A 20,817-nucleotide genomic window follows, 5' to 3' on the forward strand; every position below is an offset into this window, starting at 1 on the left:
CCATCTGTTTGTCTCAATAAAGCTTTGTGCATCTGCCATCTACTCTGTGTGTTCTGTCCTGCCTTTCCTCCGTCACAGGGGCCAATATTTATAAAGGGGTCAAAATCTTTCACAAGTGATTATAGACCTGTTAGTGTAACTTCTATAGTTGGGAAGATACTGGAGAGTTTTATAAAAGACCAAATAGATGAGTTCTTGCTGGAAACAATATTGTAAGCCACAGACAGCATGGATTCACGATGTGGTATACTTGGACAGAGGGCTGGCTGTGGACATGGTATACTTGGATAGAGGGGTGGTGGTGGTTGTAGCATACTTGGACAGAGGAGTGGATGTGGTATACTTAGAGGAGTGGCAGTGGATTTGGTATACTTAGACAGAGGGGTGGCAGTGAACATAGTATACTTGGACAGAGGGGTGGCGGTGGACGTAGTATACCTGGACGGAGGGGTGGTGGACGTGGTATACTTAGACAAAGTGGTGGTGGTGGACATGGTATACTTGGACAGCGGGGTGGCAGTGAACATAGTATACTTGGACAGAGGGGTGGCGGTGGACGTAGTATACCTGGACGGAGGGGTGGTGGACGTGGTATACTTAGACAAAGTGGTGGTGGTGGACATGGTATACTTGGACAGAGGGGTGGCTGTGGATGTGGTATACTTGGACAGAGGGGTGGCTGTGGATGTGGTATACTTGGACCTAGGGGTGGCAGGGGACATGGTATACTTGGACAGAGGGGTGGACATGGTATACTTAGACAGAGGGGTAGCAGCGGATGTGGTATACTTGGACAGAGGGGTGGCTGTGGATGTGGTATACTTGGACAGAGGGGTGCACGTGGTATACTTGGATAGAGGGGTGGCTGTGGATGTGGTATACTTGGACAGAGGGGTGGACGTGGTATACTTGGACAGAGGGGTGGCTGTGGATGTGGTATACTTGGACAGAGGGGTGGCAGTGGATGTGGTGGTGGTGGACATGGTATACTTGGACAGAGGGGTGGCAGTGAACATAGTATACTTGGACAGAGGGGTGGCGGTGGACGTAGTATACCTGGACGGAGGGGTGGTGGACGTGGTATACTTGGACAGAGGGGTGGCAGTGGATGTGGTATACTTGGACAGAGGGGTGGCAGTGGACGTGGTATGCTTGGACAGAGGGGTGGCTGTGGACGTGGTATACTTGGACAGAGGGGTGGCTGTGGACGTGGTATACTTGGACAGAGGGGTGGCGGTGGACGTGGTATGCTTGGACAGAGGGGTGGCGGTGGACGTGGTATGCTTGGACAGAGGGGTGGCAGTGGACGTGGTATACTTGGACAGAGGGGTGGCAGTGGACGTGGTATACTTGGACAGGGGGGGGCAGTGGACGTGGTATACTTGGACAGAGGGGGGAAGGTGGATGTGGTATATTTGGACAGAGGGGTGACGTGGTATAACAAGAAGTGTCAGCCGCACACCAGAGGATAGATGAATATAGTGTATACAGTATGTATTAATCCATAGGACAAACAAAACACCAGGACATGAATACAGGACCTGTTAACGCGTTTCACACCATCTCGTGATTAATCATAACAAAGAAAACAATAAAAGTGCTTATGTCTTATATAGGTATTAGGTAATAACGAACATCCGTCCTAATCAGCACTCCTGAATCCTGAGGATACACATACTAGTACATTGTAATAACATCATTGTATCAAAAACAGTGATATCAGAGAAAAAGGAAGGAAGAAAAGAAAAATGAAGTGGAATAACAAGAGAAACAAAGAGTAAAAAAATTATGAATAAAAATAATTATGAAAAAATTAGAAATGAAAAATGAAATAGCATATACAAACACAGATAAAAGCGAATAAATATCCCAAGAAGATATGGGCTTAGAAACTGCATTTGTAAATGATCAAAATTTAAATAATATAAAAAAAACACATGTCTACTTGGGATAAAGTACAAAAAAATCACAAAAACCATACATATACAGACAGGAATATATCAAAACAGCAGAAACAATATATTAAAAGTAACGCATCAAAAAACAAAAAAAAACGCATCAAAAACAAAAAAGAGAATCCCAAAGGCGAAAAGGAATGGTGTGCACATAAATGTGTACACATGGGGTGCATAATGTGGCCAAATGAACATGTCATGCATCCAAATAAATTAGGCAATGAAATATATGAAAGGATATATATATATACAGTATACAATTATGTTCTAAATAATAGCAGTGTGTTGAAATAAGTGAATAAAGCTCAAAATCCTTCTTGTTTAAATATTTTATTTATTTAATGTAACACAGGACAAGTTATAAGTAACCATATGGGACATTGGAGGTGTACAGTAGATGAACGATAAGAGTTCCCATTAATACAAGGTCAGGCAGCACTAACATGAGTGACCATCAACTATCGATTAAGGCCTAACAAGAAGGGTGGGGGAGTAAGGAAGGAATAGGGCGTACGGCTCCAAGGAAAGGGGAGAAGGAAAATAGCCAGATGACCGCAATATCAGCAAGGGATGGTCCCAGTAAAGCAGAAGGCATAGATTACGGGTTGAGAAGGGAGTCGTCAAAATTGGATTGGAGGAAATGCTCCACCCAGGGATTCCAAATCTTTTTAAACTTGGGGATGGAATCTAGGATAGTGGCTTATATTTTTGCGTGGATCATCGCCTGAGTGACCATAATCATAACTGCAGTCATACTCAGTGAGGGAGACTTCCATGACTTAGCGATAACCTGCTTGGCCGCAGTGGTGACTTGTAGAATGAGGTTAAAATTTGCCTTTGTGATGTTCGGTGGTCGAGAAGCGTGACTAGTGGACTTGGTTGGAGGGTTATGGCACTGAGTGTGGATCGTATTCTAAAAACCTCCGCCCAAAAAGCTTGGACGATTGGACAATCCCAACAAATATGAAAAAATGTTCCCAGGTCTGCGCAGCCTCTGAAACAAACTGGGGGGTAATCAGGGGTAAATTTTGCAATTCTAGTTGGGACAAGGTACCAGCGGGTGAGGACTTTGTAATTGGTCTCCAGGGCCACAATATTCTGCGACGATTCTTTGGTATTGGACCAAATGAGGTCCCAATCTGATGGGTCAATTTGCCGGCCTAAATCTGCTTCCCATTTTTCCGTATACGAGGGTAATGGAGGTACGGTTGAGGTTGTAAGAAGGGAATATATATAGGATATGAGGCCTCGTCTATGAGGGTCTCTGAGACATGCTCGCTCAAAAGGAGACAAAGTGGAAACTGGGTTGGCAGCCATTGTGAACGGAGTAAAGAAATGTTTCAACTGCAGATACCTGAATAACTCAGAGGTGGGGAGGTTATGGGACTCACATAGTGAGGTAAAAGATCTAAATTTATTTCTGAGCATGAAGTGTCGGGTCTGAGTGAGACCAGCCGTAGACCATCGAGTAAAGAAATGTGGTGCAGAGCAGGCTGGGGGGAAGGCTGGATTACGAAGGTAGGAAAGAAGGGGATTATGGAGTGATTGTAGAAGGTAACGAGACTTCAGTTTATCCCAAAGAGACAAAAAATGTGAAGTGATGGGATTCTCAATTGTGCAGCGGTCAATGCGTCTCAGCCAAAAAAGTTTGCTGTAGAAAAGGGGTCGCATTCGATGGATTCGAGAATGACCCACTGCTGAGTTTCGTAGGTAGCGTGATACTTTGGCAGTTGTGCCATATGCGCCGCTTGGTAGTATTTGCTGATCTTAGGGAGGCCCAGACCACCATAGAGTTTAGATCGGTATAGAGTAGAGCGGGAGACACGGGGGGAGGACTTTGCCCCAAATGTAGGAAGAAATGCGGCGCTGCAAAACACGAAGGTAGTGGGCGGGTACTGGGATTGGGAGATCTCTGAAAAGATAGAGGATTTTGGGAAGGATCGACATCTTCACGATCGCTATCCTGCCTAGCCAAGCTAGAGGAAGGGAGGACCATTTAGTCATAAGTACCGTTAGATGAGCCAGCATAGGGATGTAGTTAGCGGTATAAAGACCTGAGATATGTGAGGTGAGTTTTATACCCAAAAAGGGAACGGAGTCTTGCGACCATGAGAACGGCAAGATCAGTTTTAGGTGGGTAAGTTCGTTAGGTGGGAGCGAGATATTAAGCGCCAACGATTTCCGGGGATTAATTTGAAGGCCAGAGATCGCACCAAACCTATCAAGTAGGCGAAGTAGGGTAGGTGTAGATGTTAAGGGAGAGGTGAGGAAAAGTAAGACGTCATCTGCAAATAAGCAGTTTATGCGAGGTGCCTCCTATCTCAAGTCCGCGGATATCTGGATCGGTTCTAATCAATAGTGTCAGCGGTTCTATAGCTAGTGTGAAAAGCAGAGGGGATAGGGGACAACCTTGCCTGGTGCCACAAAAAATTGGGAAATGAGCGGGTCGATGTCCTAGGTATTTAATTCTGGCCAAAGGGCCCTGGTAGAGAGAAAAGATCCAGGTTAAGAAATGTGGGCCAAAGCTCCATCGGCGCAGAATGTAGTGTAAGTATGGCCATGAGACTGTGTCAAACGCCTTCCGTATGTCCAAGGACAAAAAGCATGTGGGAATATTGCGGGATTTGGCTAAATGTGCTAAAAGGGATGCACGTCGGACGTTGTCTCCTGCTTGCCTAGTTGGTATGAAACCAACCTGATCATTGTGGATCAGGGATCCAATGCATGCATTGAGATGAGTAGATAGCATTTTGGCTAACAGTTTAACGTCTACGTTAAGGAGGGAAATTGGTCGGAAGTTAGACCATTGTGTATCATCCGAGTTCGGCTTAGGAATCATAGAGATGTTGGCTTGCACTGTATCTGGGTTAAAGGTATGACCCGAGAGTATGGCATTGAACGCATTTGTCATGAGAGGTGTGAGAATGGGGGCAAACTTTTTATAGTACGTGGCAGAAAAGCCGTCAGGTCCTGGGCGTTTGCGGGACTTCAGGGAATTAATAGCATTTAAGGTTTCGACTGTAGTGACGGGTCGTTCTAGTGCTGTAAGATGATTTTTGGCCAATTTCGGAAAAGGAAGGGAAGCGAAAAGGGCTTCGGCATGGGAAGAGTCAAAGGTTGCGGAGGCAGAGTAGAGATGCGAGAGGTGCTTGTAGAAAGTTTGCAGGATCCGTTCCGGGTTGCTGGTGAAATGTGCAGATGAGATCCATAACCGTATAGGCTTAACAGTTTGGTCTAGTTTACGGAGAGAGCAAGAAGAGTGCCAGGCTTATTGGCTTTAGTGTAAAATTTGTGTCAAGATCTGCGAATGGAGAGCTTGGCTTGGTCCGTAGGGAAGAGATCCAGGGCTAGTCCAGAGTGCTCAAGGGCTTCTTTGTTAGCAGGGGTGGGGGATTTTAAAGGCACTATGGGATTGGTCGTATGCTTGTTCAAGGAGGAGGCGTTTCTGCCTCCTTTCTCTGCTCAGGAAGGAGGCTTTACTGATACAGAATCCGCGGAGTACTGGTTTGTGAGCTTCCCATAATAGGAGGGGGGAGATCTCAGGGGTTTGATTTAAGGAGAGATACTCTTTGAGCTCAGCTGCTATCTCTGTGCAATGAGCTGGGTCGGCCAGCAGGCGTTCATTGATGGTCCAAGAGGGATCAGGGGGAGAAGGAGCTAGAGAGGCAATGGTGGTGATAACTGCACAGTGATCCGACCATGGAATCGGAAGGATATCGGAAGACAAAATACGGGGGGGAAGAACTGGCGGTCATAAAAATATGATCGATTCTTGAAAAGAATTTGTGTGGATGGGAGTAAAAAGTGTACTGGCATTTAGTAGGATTGGATTCCCTCCAAGAATCAACCAGCGAGTACTGTTGCAGAATGGATTGGAAGGAGTGTTTGGGGGTGTGCGGAGAGGGGGATTGCGGGGATTTGTCTAGAAAAGGGTATAGTATACAATAAGAGTCTCCACAGACTATGAGCGTGCCTCGTTTATGATGATCAATAACTGAGAAGAAATGGGAAAGAAATGGCAGAGGAACCTGGTTTGGAGCATAATAAGTGGCAATGGTGACCTCAAAATCCAGCAATTGCCCAACAAGTAGAAGGTAACGACCCTCTGGATCTCTAATTTCAGTGAATAACTTGAAGGGTGTAGTATGGTGAAGAGCAATTAAAACACCCCTGCGCTTAGTAGTAGCAGAGGCCGCGTATACCTGCGGGTAATGGGGGCCAAAAAACTTGGGAATAGAGGTAGGAGTGAAGTGTGTCTCCTGTAGGCAGACTATGTGGGCATTATGGGACGTAAAAGAACGGAAGGCTTTGTTGCGCTTCTGCGCGACATTAAGACCCTGAACATTCAGGGTGAGGATATTTAGGGAACCCATTGGTAGAGCAAGCTGTGATTAAGTAGATAGTGGGATACCATCGGGAAGAATATCTTGCGAGTTGGGCAAAGGGAGAATATGCGGTTGCAGAAACTAGACATTAACAAGGAGCCGTACGTAAGAGTAAGGGTAGGGATGGGGAGGGGGAAGGGTGGTCTAGGGTAGGTAAAGAAGACCATAAAGAGAACAAGAGAAAAAGAAAACGGTCCCCAGGGATACCCAGAATCTGGGTGGCCTGTGAAGCGGTTGTAGCCCAAGTGGTGTCAAAAAATGGGAAACCAAGGGGGCTAGTGGCAAGTGCACAGGTACACAGGCAGCTAGGAAACAGCGTGTAGACATATCTATGCCTGAGCAATCCTGGTGAGAAAGAAAACATCAAAATCAGCGGGCAAGGAACCTGGAGAACCTCTGCGCTGGCGACCCCAATTAATCGGGCATGGCCTCCAAGAGACCGGAACTGGATCAACCAAGCTGCCGGCACCGAAAGTCCACCAGGTAAGGTAGAGGCCCAACAATAGCCCAAACATGGCAAACAATAAACCAATGCAATTCTCATCTAGGGCGGCATGTATCCTGAGTTGGTTGGACGAAAGTAGAAGAAAAACAAATGGAGCCCAGCAGACAAGTATATGGATACAGGTGCGCAACGTCAACAGTCAGTTGGGGGACAACTGACTAAACCCTGCGAGTAGCGACTGTGTGGGTGGCAACAGTCCACCGCCTGGGGAACAGGTTGGAGGAGCAGAAGTGGTCAACAGGATTCAGTCGATAGAGTCTTGTGGAGAGGGAGCAGGAGATGAGAAGCGACCCCGCTTGTGTGCGTTAAGGTGACCATTAGGGATCCGTGGGGGCTGCGACTTCTGCACTGAGCACGACGCCGATCTCCTTCTGGAAGTCTCTGATGGTGTAGTGGAGGGTGTAGCTGGAGGTTCCGAAGTGTGTCCTGAAGTTCGCCAGTGGTCTTGCATACGTGGTCCCGGGCTTGATACCTGAAACTCACTGCAAAGGGGAAGCACCATTTATATGGTATATTGTGCTGCTGAAGCACTAGCAGGTGCGGTTTCATGGCTCTGCGCTTGGTGATAGTAGTGGGGCAGAGGTCCTGGAATAGCTGATAGGCATGACCTTGGAACATGAGGGACTCCGAGTTGCGGGCGGCTTGTAGCAGTTGCTCTTTTGTTCGTAAAAAATGGAGTTTAGCTATGATGTCTCGCGGCGCGCCATCAGTACGCTTAGGAGCTAGTGCCCTGTGAACCCTATCCATCTCAAGGCGTTCTATCGGAATAGCAGGGGCGAGCTCTTGGAATAGCTCAGTAACTGTAGAGTGGACATCAATGATCGACTCAGGGAGGCCACGAATACGCACATCTAGCCTGGTTCTCAAAGTCCTCTAAACGTGCCTGAAGTGTAATGTTTTGGTCCCGCAGCAGGTCAAGCTCGTCCCCCTGCGTTAGGAGTGATGCGTCAATGTCCTCCACCCTCTGTTCCAGGTCTGCAGTGCGTTGCCCCAGCTCGCGGATTTCCCTGGACAGCTTGTCAGTAATGCGGTCAGAGGTCTGTTTCAGGGCCTTATGCAGCATTTTTTCAAAGTGAGCCAGGATCTCAGGGGCAGTAAGGTCAGGCGTCGTGACAGGCATGGGGGTCTCAGTTTCATCATCAGACTCACCCTCTGAAGAGCATGGGTGACTCGGCTGCTCTGGCTGTAAGGCTGCAAGCCTGGAAGATGCTGGCTGGGCATTGTAGTTCCCCGATGTGGTGGCCATCTTGGAGGAGGCCTGAGCTAGGGCCTCCTTTATGGGTTTGTGCGGCGGCGCTGCCTGGTGCTTATGTGCCCCCCTGACCATTATAACAGGTGGCCGGGGGGTTATAGAGGTGATCGGTGCTGCTCATAGAGCGGTGGGGGCCTGGATGACACGGCGGTGAGGCTGTCTTCCCAGCGGCACAGAGGAGCTTCAGGGAGACATGTCCTGTGCAGTCCAGTTGAGCAAACATTTCATTCTTCTCCTGAAGGATTGTTCACCATTCGCTCAATGTCTGCTTTCCATTCTGAGATAGGTACTTGTAAGGTGGAGGAATCCTCTCTTATATTTAATCCTCCTCTTAATGAACAAAGGAATATCATGACCTCACTGACAGGCTTGAGGAAGACGATGAAAATGTAAATATCCTTCACTGATGGATGCTCTAATGACCCAGAGCACCAACGGCTAAATGAAGTCCTTATGGGATTCCAGGATATGTTTGTAAAGATTCTTATGACTGGTGTTACAGACATTCACATAGCCGGGATCCAGACTGATCCTGATGCTCCTCCCGTCTATATCAAGCAATATGGACTTCCTCTAGCGTGTTACGATTCGTTGTCAGAAATCATAAGGAACCTTACAGAGAGGTATGATAAGACCGGTGCACAGTTCTTATAATAATCCTGTCTTAGGGATCCTTAAACCAAATGGTCAATGGTGTCTGTGTGCCGAATTCACACAGCTCAACAAATGTGTATATATGTCCGGCTGACCCGTCCCATATATTGACCAATGCTTGGTACAGATGCAGGGAGCCAAGATCTTTACTGCGCTGGATTGTGCCCAAGGTTATTGGACAGTCAGGATAAGTCCTGGAGACCAATGCAGACTGGCCTTCACCTTGGATAAAGAACAATATACCTGGACCCGTATGTCTTTAGGTTACATAAACTCAGGCCATGAATTTGCTGGTTTTACATAAGGCCATGCCTGATGCTGCACAGAGAGGAAATGTAACATATGTGGATGATATTTTATTGAAAAGTACTTCTGTTGAAAATCATATCCTAAAAATGATACATGTTAAATCAGCTGAGAGAGGCAGGTGTTACAATCTCATCACAGAAAGCCCAATGGTGCTGTCAGGGATGCGGGTGTGACCAGAAGTGTGTGGACTGACACAGGGAAACGCAGGCTTCAGATATAGTAAATAATATAATTTATTGAGACTAACAATACAAATATAAATGCAGTGCACCAAACCCCAAGCTAACACAAATACATACAACAAGGTGAAACAAACCCAAACCTAAACTGATATAGATACACAGGTACATACACATATAGAGCACAACGTAGTCAGGCAGGCCGGGTCGATAACTATCGGGCAGGTAGGTACAGGAGGAGCAGGTGGAGAGAATGGTCAGGGTCACAAGCCAGGGATCAAACAGAAGTCAGCAGAGGTCAGGATCGGCAACAAGTCAGGCAGAAACAGGAACAGGAACAGGAATGCAGGTTACAAGATACAGGGGCCCATGGAAAAACACACACCAAGGCCCTGACTGTGAGTCTGGCCATTCCTTAACCGTTTCAATACCGGGCAATTTTACACCTTCCTGCCCAGGCCATTTTTCTGGTTTCAGCGCTCTCACACTTTGAATGACAATTGCGCGGTCATACAACACTGTACCCAAATTAAAATGTTATCATTTTCTTCACACAACTAGAGCTTTCTTTTGGTGGTATTTAATCACCGCTGGGGTTTTTATTTTTTGCTAAATTAACAAAAAAAGACCAAAAATTTTGAAAAAAAAACAAATTTTTCTTTGTTTCTGTTATAAAGGTTTACATATAAATAATTGTTCTTCATAAATTTAGGCCGAGATGTATTCTGCTACATGTCTTTGGTGAAAATAACCCAAATTAGGATGTATTATTTAGTTTGTAGGAAAGTTATAGAGTTCACAAACTATGGTATAGATCTGAATATTGATCAATCCTGAAGTACTGACAGCCAATCTAATTTCTTGAGGTCCAAGAATGTCAGAACGGTACAGATATCCCCCAAATGACCCCTTTTTGCAAAGTAGACAGTCCGACATACTTCATAAGAGGCATGGCGAGTTTTTTGAAGTTGTATTTTTTTGTCATAATTTTTCGGAAAATGAAAAAATTAAAAAAATTATTTTCACTATTTTTTTACATCCTGTCACCAGTGCAGTACAGCGTCATCATATAACTGGCATGGCGGTTAACAGGGACACTGACTGGTGACAGTATGAAAAAAAAATATATATTTTTTTTTTACATTTTTTTTTATTTTTTTATTATATTTAATTTTTTATTACATTTTTTTTTATTTTTTTTAAGATTTTTTTTTCATATTTTACTATGACCAAAGTAGTACAATGTTACCATAGTAACATTGTACTACTTTGGGGAAGTGATCAGTATTTTTTTTTTTTACACAATTTGCTTATAGCAAAGAATTACTTTGCTATAAGCAAGCATTTACCTGAATGAAATCGATTCATTCAGCTTTTTTTTTTTTTTTTTTTGTGCTTAGCTGTGATTTGGTCACAGCTAATCACATGACATGTGCATGTGATTAGCTGTGACCATTCACAGCTAGGCACTAGTATACAATGGATGGCATGATGAATGAAGCCATCCATTGTATACAACTGTCATGTGACCTGCTGTGATTGGTCACAGCAGATCACATGGTACCAGCAACGGGAGCCGGTACTCAGATCTGTCATCGGCCGTGTCCGAGGTGCACGGGCGGTGACAGATCGCACTGCTGCGCCGCTCTGCATTAGCGCAAACTGCGCATGTGCGGGAGCACGCCAAATGGCGCTCACCCGGAGTGCAGAGACACATTTGAAGCCGCCAAACGGCCATTGGCCGGGCGGCTAATGGTTAAATACAACCCCTGCAATCAGCTTCAGGTGTTTTGACTGACTGCAGGGGTGAGTCTCTGATTGCTGAGAGCACCCGCTGGCCAGCCCTGGTACTGCAGCCCACAAGGCAGGTAAGTCCCACCGTTATTGGCAAGTCCATTCCTGACAGGTGCCGTACAAAGTCACCTTCCTTGGACATGAAGTGACCTCTGAAGGCCTAAATCCACAAAAGAAGAAAGTGGAGGCCGTGATGAAGTGTAAAACACCTCCCAACATCAGTGACGTGAGATCATTTGTGGGTGTGATGAATTACTCACGTACGTTTATTGATGACTAGGCAGAAATCAGGAAACCTTTATTGACATTACTAAAGAAGAATATACCATGGACATGGGCGGGGGCTCAGGAGCGAGCCATGAATGAGCTGACAAGGAAACTCACCCAAGCCCCGTGCCTGGCTTATCCAGAAGGAGGAAAACCCTTCTATCTGGGAACTGGATTCACAAACCTCAGTATCAATGCTGTACTGGATCACAAACAAGACAATCTGAACCAATCATTGCCTATGCCAGTAATTCCCTGTCACCTGTACACATCACATCCAATGACTGTGAGAAAGCATTACTAGCCCCAGTCTGGGCCCTTCAAAACTGTAAAAGTTACATTCAGGGTGAGGAAATAATAATATAACTGAACATCAACCTCTGCAATATTTACAAAGTGACAAATCCGAGATGGTAATTTATCACCCAGCAGAATCCCTGCCTGGACATCATCCTCACAAGGATGGCCATTACAAGTCCCATATAAAGGAAATAAAGAGTTGTATCCCGAGGTCCGGCCAACTCCAGGATTGTTCAGCTCCTTCTCATACAGAAGAGCCATTAGATGACTTCTTAGAAGAACAATGATCTTCCCCTTACAAGGCCGATGACGAGGACTACTGTCCATTACTGCCATGTGTATATATTGATGGCTGTGCTGATCACACCCCCATAGACCAGGAAAGACAATGAGTAGCCGGCATTGGAATCACCCGGACAGGACAATTCCCAAATGTATCAGTAGGGGGCAGTATTGGTGCCAAGAGCAGCCAAGTGCTGGAATTCCCAGCTGTATACAGAACTGTTCACATTGCTACAGACCATAATATCAAGGAGTTTGTTGTCGTCACGGATTCCATCTGTGTGTGGAACAGTTTTGTGGAAGATCTGCCGACTTGGAAAAGAAACAACATGTTCCGATGTAATCAATAGAGTATAGGTGAGCGCACAAAACACACAAATGAGCTGCTGGCATAAAAGGACAGAACCCCGAAATCCTCTGCTAAATGGTCAATAGGTATGCAGTGCTAATACAAAGGATCTGGTGAAAACAATGAACTGGAGAAAATCCAGTGACAAGAAATATGGTGAATGGATTAAAACCAAAATAAGCACAAATAAATCCATAAATATTCCACTAAAATGTATAAGTGTAAACATAAATAAATAAAGTGCATAAAGTGCAAAAACGTGCTGATGAATCCATATTCCAGTAAACTCGTGACTGGATGAGAATCGAGATGGTGATCGTTATATCACTTCAAGTATAATAGTGATTCTGGTGACTGGGAAGCAGGAATATTGGAAATAACTCCAGTGCAGGGGTGGACTGACCATTTGGAAACTCGGGCACTGCTCGAGGGCCCGGGGTCAGTAGGGGGCCCCATGAGATGCCCCTGGTACCTTTTTCATAGGCTTTTTTGAGTTTGGATAAGGATACAGGGGCCCCATGATCCCCTATTGCCCGGGGGGCCCCATGAGTTGTCAGTCCGCCCCTGCTCCAGTGCTTGTGACTTCAGATGGTGATAGATTGGTATGTTCTTGCTCTTACCGGAAGTTATATGCGCATGTAACAATACCCTCCAAACAGGACCCTGGTGGTCATCATGGATGTGGTCGGGGCAGAAGGGGGCCCCACTGGCACACACACAGCAGGGGGAGCACTCCAGACATCACTAACGGACCAATCCATTACAGGGAGTGGGGGAGGAACTGCTCCTGAATATCCAATCCAGCCAAGGTACACGGATACTGTCAGATGTTACTCTTCCACCTTCCACGGCTCAGTAATCAGCCACCACACATGGATATTATAGTGTAGGAACTCTGGCATAGATATGGGCAAAGAATCCAAATATTGGTGCTGAAAAAAATCAAACTTACATATGCAGTGATAAAGATGGCCACCGGACCAACATGCGGCCTCGGCGACGTGACGTCAGCACGGCATTGCTCCTCCCTTACGCGTTTCATGCAACACATTATCGAAGGGATAGCCTTGCCGCTGATGATGTCCGCTATTTATAGCTCCCGCACGCATGCGCGGCGCGGGTGCCATTTTCTGGAAGTCCGGCAAGGCAGCGGGACAAAACAGAACCGCTTAGGGAAAACCACTCAGCCCACCAGGGAATGCAAAACAAAGGAATGAATAATAAATGCTGAACAATAGGATGATAAATAAAGGACAAAAATAAGAGCGGCTAAAGAAATAAATTAATAAACATAACGGACGCCATTTTATTGAAGGATAACAATATTAACTCAGGACAGGAAAGTGGCTTCTCCCCGTGTAAGATCTCTGATGTCTGGAAAGATGAGACTTCTGTGAAAAACATTTCCCACACTCAGGACAGGAATACGGCTTCTCCCGTGTGACATCTCTGATGTGTGTGAAGATTGCACTTAGCTGAAAAACATTTTCCACACTCAGGACAGGAATATGGCTTCTCCACCGTGTGAGATTTCTGATGTTTATGAAGAATGGACTTCTCTGAAAAGCATTTCCCGCACTCAGGACCAGAATACGGCTTCTCCCTCGTATGCAATTTCTGATGTTTATGAAGATTGGACTTCAATGAAAAGCATTTCCTGCACTCAGGACAGGAATACGGCTTCTCCCCTGTGTGAGATCTCTGATGTGTGGAAAGATTGAACTTCACTGAAAAACATTTCCCGCACTCAGGACAGGAATATGGCTTCTCCCCCGTGTGAGATCTCTGATGTGTGTAGAGATGGCACTTCACTGAAAAACATTTCCCGCACTCAAGACAGGAATACGGCTTCTCCCCCGTGTGAGATCTTTTATGCCTATTAAGTTGGGATTTATATTGGAAACATTTCCCGCACTCAGTACAGGAGAATCTCTTCTCTGTTGGAAGGCTGGCCTGGTCCCGCACAGTCTGAGGTTCCTCAGGATACGAGGAATCCGATGGTCCATCTACACTGGGTGGTGCCGGATGGACATTGGAGGGAGCCAGGTTTTCTCCTGGACTATACTGTAGCTTTGTCCCCATGTGAGATTTCTGATGTCTGGAAAGATTGGTCTTCTTTGAAAAACATTTCCCACACACAGGACAGGAATATGGCTTCTCCCCCGTGTGAGATCGCTGATGTGTGTAAAGACTGGACTTCACTGAAAAACATTTCCCGCACTCAGGACAGGAATACGGCTTCTCCCCCGTATGAGATCTCTGATGTGTGTAAAGATGGGATATCTGTGTAAAACGTTTCCCACACACAGGACAAGAATATGGCTTCTCCCCCGTGTGATATCTCTGATGTGTGTGAAGACTGGACTTCTGTGAAAAACATTTCCCACACTCAGGACAGGAATACAGCTTCTCCCCTGTATGAGATCTCTGATGTGTGTTAAGATTGTACTTACATGAAAAACATTTCCCGCACTCAGGACAGGAATACGGCTTCTCCCCTGTGTGAGATCTTTTACGCACATTAAGATGGGATTTATAGTGGAAACCCTTCCCGCACTCAGTACAGGAGAACCTCTTCCCTGTTGGATGGCCGGCCCGGTCCCGCACAGTCTGAGGTTCCTCAGGATACGAGGAATCCGATGGTCCATCTACACTGGGTGGTGCCGGATGGACATTGGAGGGAGCCGGGTTTTCTCCTGGACTATACTGTGTGATGTCCTCATCTTCTACTTTCCAGTCTGGAGACAAAGTGAGACAATCCTCGGAGGTTTTCCTCATCTCCCGGCCATGGACTAAAATACAAAGACAAAGAGGATTACTAGACAGGAGCTGATTGGTTCCCCCAAACCAGGACTCCACCCACATCAGGCAGCTTGGTCTCTGAGGAGCTTACAATTCCACCCTCAAGGGAACTAGGAAATGGCTCCTCTGATCTCCTACCAGGTCATTTCTTTATTCATGGACCTTAGTCAGAGAGTGAGGAAACAACCAGAACTGTCTTTTATAGGAGGGACAGTGATGAGGGGATTATAGGACGAGGGTCCCCACCCCCTCTATCACTCATCGCCATCTTCCCAACACAAGAAGTACTGCACTTCCTTATTTACTCCATGATGTAGTCATGAAGAACAGCGGGGCAGGGGTAAGGAGTATGTAATGTAAAACAAAGTATATAGTTCCGGGGTTTAGTAGTATGTAATGAACAACATAGAGTATATGGGTCAGGAGTATGGAATGTGCAACAAAGAATATATAGTGCAGGGGTCAGGAGTATGTAATGTACAACACAGAGTATATAGTGCAGGGGTCAGGAGTATGTAATGTACAACAGAGTATATAGTGCAGGGGTCAGGAGTATGTAATGTACAACATAGCGTATATAGTGCAGGGGTCAGGAGTATGTAATGTACAACAAAGTATATAGTTCCGGGGTTTAGTAGTATGTAATGAACAACATAGAGTATATAGTGCAGGGGTCAGGAGTATGTAATGTACAACATAGAGTATATAGTGCAGGGGTCAGGAGTATGTAATGTACAACATAGAGTATATAGTGCAGGGGTCAGGAGTATGTAATGTACAACATAGAGTATATAGTGCAGGGGTCAGGAGTATGTAATGTACAACATAGAGTATATAGTGCAGAGGTCAGGAGTATGTAATGTACAACAGAGTATATAGTGCAGGGGTCAGGAGTATGTAATGTACAACATAGCGTATATAGTGCAGGGGTAAGGAGTATGTAATGTACAAAGTATATAGTTCCGGGGTTTAGTAGTATGTAATGAACAACATAGAGTATATAGTGCAGGGGTCAGGAGTATGTAATGTACAACATAGAGTATATAGTGCAGGGGTCAGGAGCATGTAATGTACAACATAGAGTATATAGTGCAGGGGTCAGGAGTATGTAATGTACAACATAGAGTATATAGTGCAGGGGTCAGCAGTATGTAATGTACAACATAGAGTATATAGTGCAGGGGTCAGGAGTATGTAATGTACAACATAGAGTATATAGTGCAGGGGTCAGGAGTATGTAATGTACAACATAGAGTATATAGTGCAGGGGTCAGGAGTATGTAATGTACAACAGAGTATATAGTGCAGGGGTCAGGAGTATGTAATGTACAACATAGAGTATATAGTGCAGGGGTCAGGAGTATGTAATGTACAACATAGAGTATATAGTGCAGGGGTCAGGAGTATGTAATGTACAACAGAGTATATAGTGCAGGGGTCAGGAGTATGTAATGTACAACATAGAGTATATAGTGCAGGGGTCAGGAGTATGTAATGTACAACAGAGTATATAGTGCAGGGGTCAGGAGTATGTAATGTACAATATAAATTATACAGTGTAAGGGTCAGGACTCATAATATTGTATTCAGTAATCAGTGGAAGATTAAATGTTTACTGTAGACAAGTTGCAGAGATCCCACACCGCTGCCTCCCATCTCCTGAGACTGCACTCAGTGACTTGGGTCTGAGACTATACAGACATATCCCTCCACCCGGCACAGCCAGCAGACCACAGAGCAAGGAACCCTGGGAGAAATGTTCTGCCTGAGATCTTACTAGACCCGGACATGGGGTAGAAGATCCAAAGTACATAACCCAGGTCAAGCAACTGCCAGCTGAACCCCAGAATCTCCATAAATCCAGTTTAGATACATAAATTGTAGAGGAGAGAGAAGTGCGCCAGACTAAGTGTAGTAAGGAGTTAGCAGTTTATTGCACACAAGATTTACGTGACCGTACACATGCTGGTGTGAGAGGCCAGGGACACCTATCCAGAGCCTGGTTCTTACCCTGCACTGCTACTCTCTGGACACACACCTGCCCTCCTTTCTCCTCCACTGGGACCCACAAAAGAGCGCCAGCCACTACGTGAGCCTTGGCCCCTGGTACCATCCGCTCCAGATGTCCAGCCCAGATGACGTCCTTTTATCATTACTTGATGCCTGATAATCACCCCCATCTTGTGAGCTTTTAAATCTTGTGAGCAATAAACTGTTAACTCCTTACTACACTTAGTCTGGCGCACTTCTCTCTCCTCCATTCTCTTCACACAGAGTTCCGGTTTTCTCTAGAGAGTGCAGCCCCACGACGGTGTTTACATTGCAGCTATATACTGTATATATTTTTTAACCCCCCTCCTGCCCAGAACTACCTGAGTTACAAGACCCCTCCACCTTCAGAACTATTAAAGCTGCATAACGCTTCCTGAACCACCATATACTCATTTACTCCAGTTTTTCTCCCCCCTCTCTCCTCCCCCCTAGTCTCGTGGAGTAGTCCACATGTTCTCCTATAACTGAACTACCTCTATCTCCATAAACCTTTATGAATGGCATACCCACTACTACCTCTCCTGCACCAATACTCCCTTCTGTCTGTCTCCAATACATGAATTGTGTCTGCAGCACAGAGAAGGAAGATTATCCGAGAGAAATCCAGGAATACAGGACGGGGAACACAGCTCAGGAAAGTGACCAGGTGATTACAGGCTGATATCACCCAGTCCCCGCCCTACTCTGGACCAATCAGTGAGCAGTATGGGTGGAGGAATGGATTTAGTGTTCATGACCCACCTGTGCTGATCTCTGTAGGAGTGTCCTCCTCTATAAATGTCCCCGTTATTCCATCCTCCTCCATAGACTGCTGATCATCCCTCACATACGCCTCTTCTTCTTCTGCTTTCACCTCAAATTTTATATCTATCAGATCTTCACCCTAAACCAAGGAAATGAGAGAAAATATCATCTGTAAAATATAAACTAACATGAAAAATGCACAAATTGTCTCCATGAGACCATTCTCTAGATGCTCCATCCCACCAACCTTGCAATGGGGAGAGATGGTGTGACCTTCCTGTGTGGAATCCCGGGAATACAGAGGACGGGGACATCTCTCTGGTGGGTTCCTGGTATTAGGTGGCTCCATCATATCCTTGTGTCCTTCTGAAAACTCCTCCATCACTCCATACTCCTCATCCTCCTCTTTATACTCTTCTTTAACATCAATATTATCATCCCCGAGGATTCCACTCTGAAAGATATAATAAAACATTCATTGTAACAAACATGCTGTGTATAAATCACAACTACCAATAATTGTCATCATCTACCTGATGATGGTGAGGGATGGTGTGACCTTCCTGTGTGGAATCCCGGGAATACAGAGGACGGGGACATCTCTCTGGTGGGTTCCCATGACTGGATCCATCTGTAGGAAACACACACACTGACTGAATCCATTGTTTCTATGTGTTTATCAGATGATGGGGGATCTAGGTGGATCCTCCGTACTGCTCTCTCCTTTACAATAAAGTCTCCTCTTACCCGGTGATGTGAGGGGCGGCTGATTGTCCATCATGACGTCCTTGTAGAGATCCTTGTGTCCTTCTAAATACTCCCACTCCTCCATGGAGAAATAGACAGTGACACCCTGACACCTTATAGGAACCTGACACACACAATGATACAGTCACCATCCAGACACATCCCTTGTCTGTTACTGGAGAATGTCCCAGAATTCCCGGCACCGCTCACCTCTCCTGTCAGCAGCTCAGTGATCTCTCTGGTGACTTCTAGAATCTTCTTCTTCTTTCTCTCTTCTATCAGGGAGGGAGGTGGAGGCAATGTGATGTCATATGATCTCCAGACTTCACAGGAGGAAAACTCTACATCTGAACACAAATAGTCACATCAAATGATATTCCCAGAATCCTCCTCACCTCTCCGGTCAGGTCTTTGTTTTAGTAAAGCCCCACTTCAGGGCTTGATACAAGAATTCTGATATCATTACATAACATGCAGGATCAACAGTTCTGCTTTGGTTGTGAGGATGTAAAGGGTCCGCCCACATCTTAAGAGCACTGGAAAAAAAGAAAAAAGCTGGATGGAGAGACATTGGGAGGTGGAGCTGTGAGGTCAGTGTGATGTCATAGGATTCTCTGACTCTGGATGGAGTGACATTGGGAGGAGGGACTGTGAGGTCAGTGTGATGTCATAGGATTCCCTGCCTCCGGATGGAGGGACATTGGGGGGAGGAGGTGTGAGGTCAGTGTGATGTCATAGGATTCTCTGACTCTGGATGGAGGAACATTGGAAGGAAGAGCTGTGAGGTCAGTGTGATGTCATAGGATTCTCTGACTCTGGATGGAGGGACATTGGGGGGAGGAGCTGTGTGGTAAGTGTGATGTCATAGGATTCTCTGACTCTGGATGGAGGGACATTGGGGGGAGGAGCTGTGTGGTAAGTGTGATGTCATAGGACATATAGATTCTGGATGGAGGGACATTTGGATGGAGATTTGAGGGGACCTCTAGATGAGGCTCCTGTATAAACCAAATCATTGTTCCTGGGTGCGTCCTACCTCTCCTAAACTGAAGAGTGACCTTTGACCTTTACCATCCAGAAATCTGTCCGGAATCTGTGGAAGTAAGCTGTCATGTGATCAGGTGACGTGCGGAGGAACGGAGTGTAAATAGCAGACAATTGTCTCCAGAGCCCCTAATGGTGGGGATGGATTTGGCGGCGTGCTGGTGCCAAGTTTCCACCCCCCAGGGTCACTGCAGGTGTGGAGAAAAGCTGTGTAAGAGGATATGGAGGAGAGATGAGGAGGAGATCCAGGAATCAGGAGAAAGGTCAGGGCAAGCAACAGACGAGCGCATCCAAGAGACCAAGCCGGGGTCACTACACAGAAAATCAATCCAAGGAAACAACAGGCAGGACGAGGAATAGCAAGAAGGAGCTGAGAGACAAATGAGAATATTGCTCAGCCAATGGGAGATGATCTCAGCATGACTTCCATCATGAAGGAGATGAGGGGGAGGGGAGGAAGTCACTGAAGGTGACCATAGATCCATGGAAATTCAGCTGGTTCAGCAGGGATCGCTCACATTTCCATCCATGTGTGGCCACTGCCGGATAAAAGCCACTCCCCCAGCGGCTGCAGCCAATAGCTTCAGTGCTGATCCGTGTATTCTGAGAGCGGAGGAGTCCCCCCATTGTCAGAATACAAGAGTGCAGTGGGAAGGATTCCCCCATCCACCTCCAATGTGTGGATGGGGGAATCACTTCAGTTTTTATGGTCATCCCGCTGGCTGAACGATAAAACTGAACCATGTAGGCCAGCTTTGGGGGCAAATATATTATCATCAACTCCTCCCCCTGAAGGGGTTCATCTACGTATTACCTTCTCTGCTGCCAGATTGAGATTCTCCTCTCTGATTCCTACTGATTCATCTCTCACCCAGAGCATCCTGTCTGTACCTGACATCACTTCCTGTCTGTACCTGACATCACTTCCTGTCTTTCTTCCATAGAGATTTCTTGTCTGGGTAGAAGTGAGATCCCCACCTTGTGGAGCTCAGAGGAACTGCAGCCCCGAGATCTGTCAAGTTCTCTGGTGACCCCTCTAGTGATATAAAGATCTATATAGAGGAATTGGGTTCTCCTTCCTCCTTCATGGACCCCTCTAGTAATGAAACATCATTATTTTAGTAAAGAAACATCGAACTGAAATTTCAACTTTTTTGACTAATCTTCCAGCAATGCTAGATCCGGTTACATGCTACA

The 20,817-nt window shown here is 45.9% G+C and overlaps 1 protein-coding gene across 1 annotated transcript in view; it reads right to left on the reverse strand.

Moving 5' to 3' along the window:
• The window catches only part of LOC149469349 (uncharacterized), a 98,370-nt gene extending 79,315 nt beyond the window's left edge, over window positions 1-19,055 (reverse strand). The window contains exons 1-7 of the mRNA XM_089669372.1: window positions 18,787-19,055; window positions 18,577-18,700; window positions 14,686-15,023; window positions 13,669-14,109; window positions 11,418-11,502; window positions 7,695-8,036; window positions 4,651-5,189 (exon numbers count right to left, since the gene is read on the reverse strand). Of these exons, the coding sequence (XP_089525498.1) occupies window positions 4,651-5,189; window positions 7,695-8,036; window positions 11,418-11,502; window positions 13,669-14,109; window positions 14,686-15,023; window positions 18,577-18,661 (1,830 nt within the window). The 5' untranslated portion in view covers window positions 18,662-18,700; window positions 18,787-19,055. The remainder of the gene's footprint in view (window positions 1-4,650; window positions 5,190-7,694; window positions 8,037-11,417; window positions 11,503-13,668; window positions 14,110-14,685; window positions 15,024-18,576; window positions 18,701-18,786) is intronic.
• Between the last annotated feature and the right edge of the window lie 1,762 nt (window positions 19,056-20,817).

The sequence above is a fragment of the Staurois parvus genome, unplaced genomic scaffold (assembly GCF_062004578.1).
Source record: "Staurois parvus isolate SC_StPar_1 unplaced genomic scaffold, SC_StPar_1.0 ptg000073l, whole genome shotgun sequence".
In the NCBI taxonomy this organism is placed as follows: domain Eukaryota; kingdom Metazoa; phylum Chordata; class Amphibia; order Anura; family Ranidae; genus Staurois; species Staurois parvus.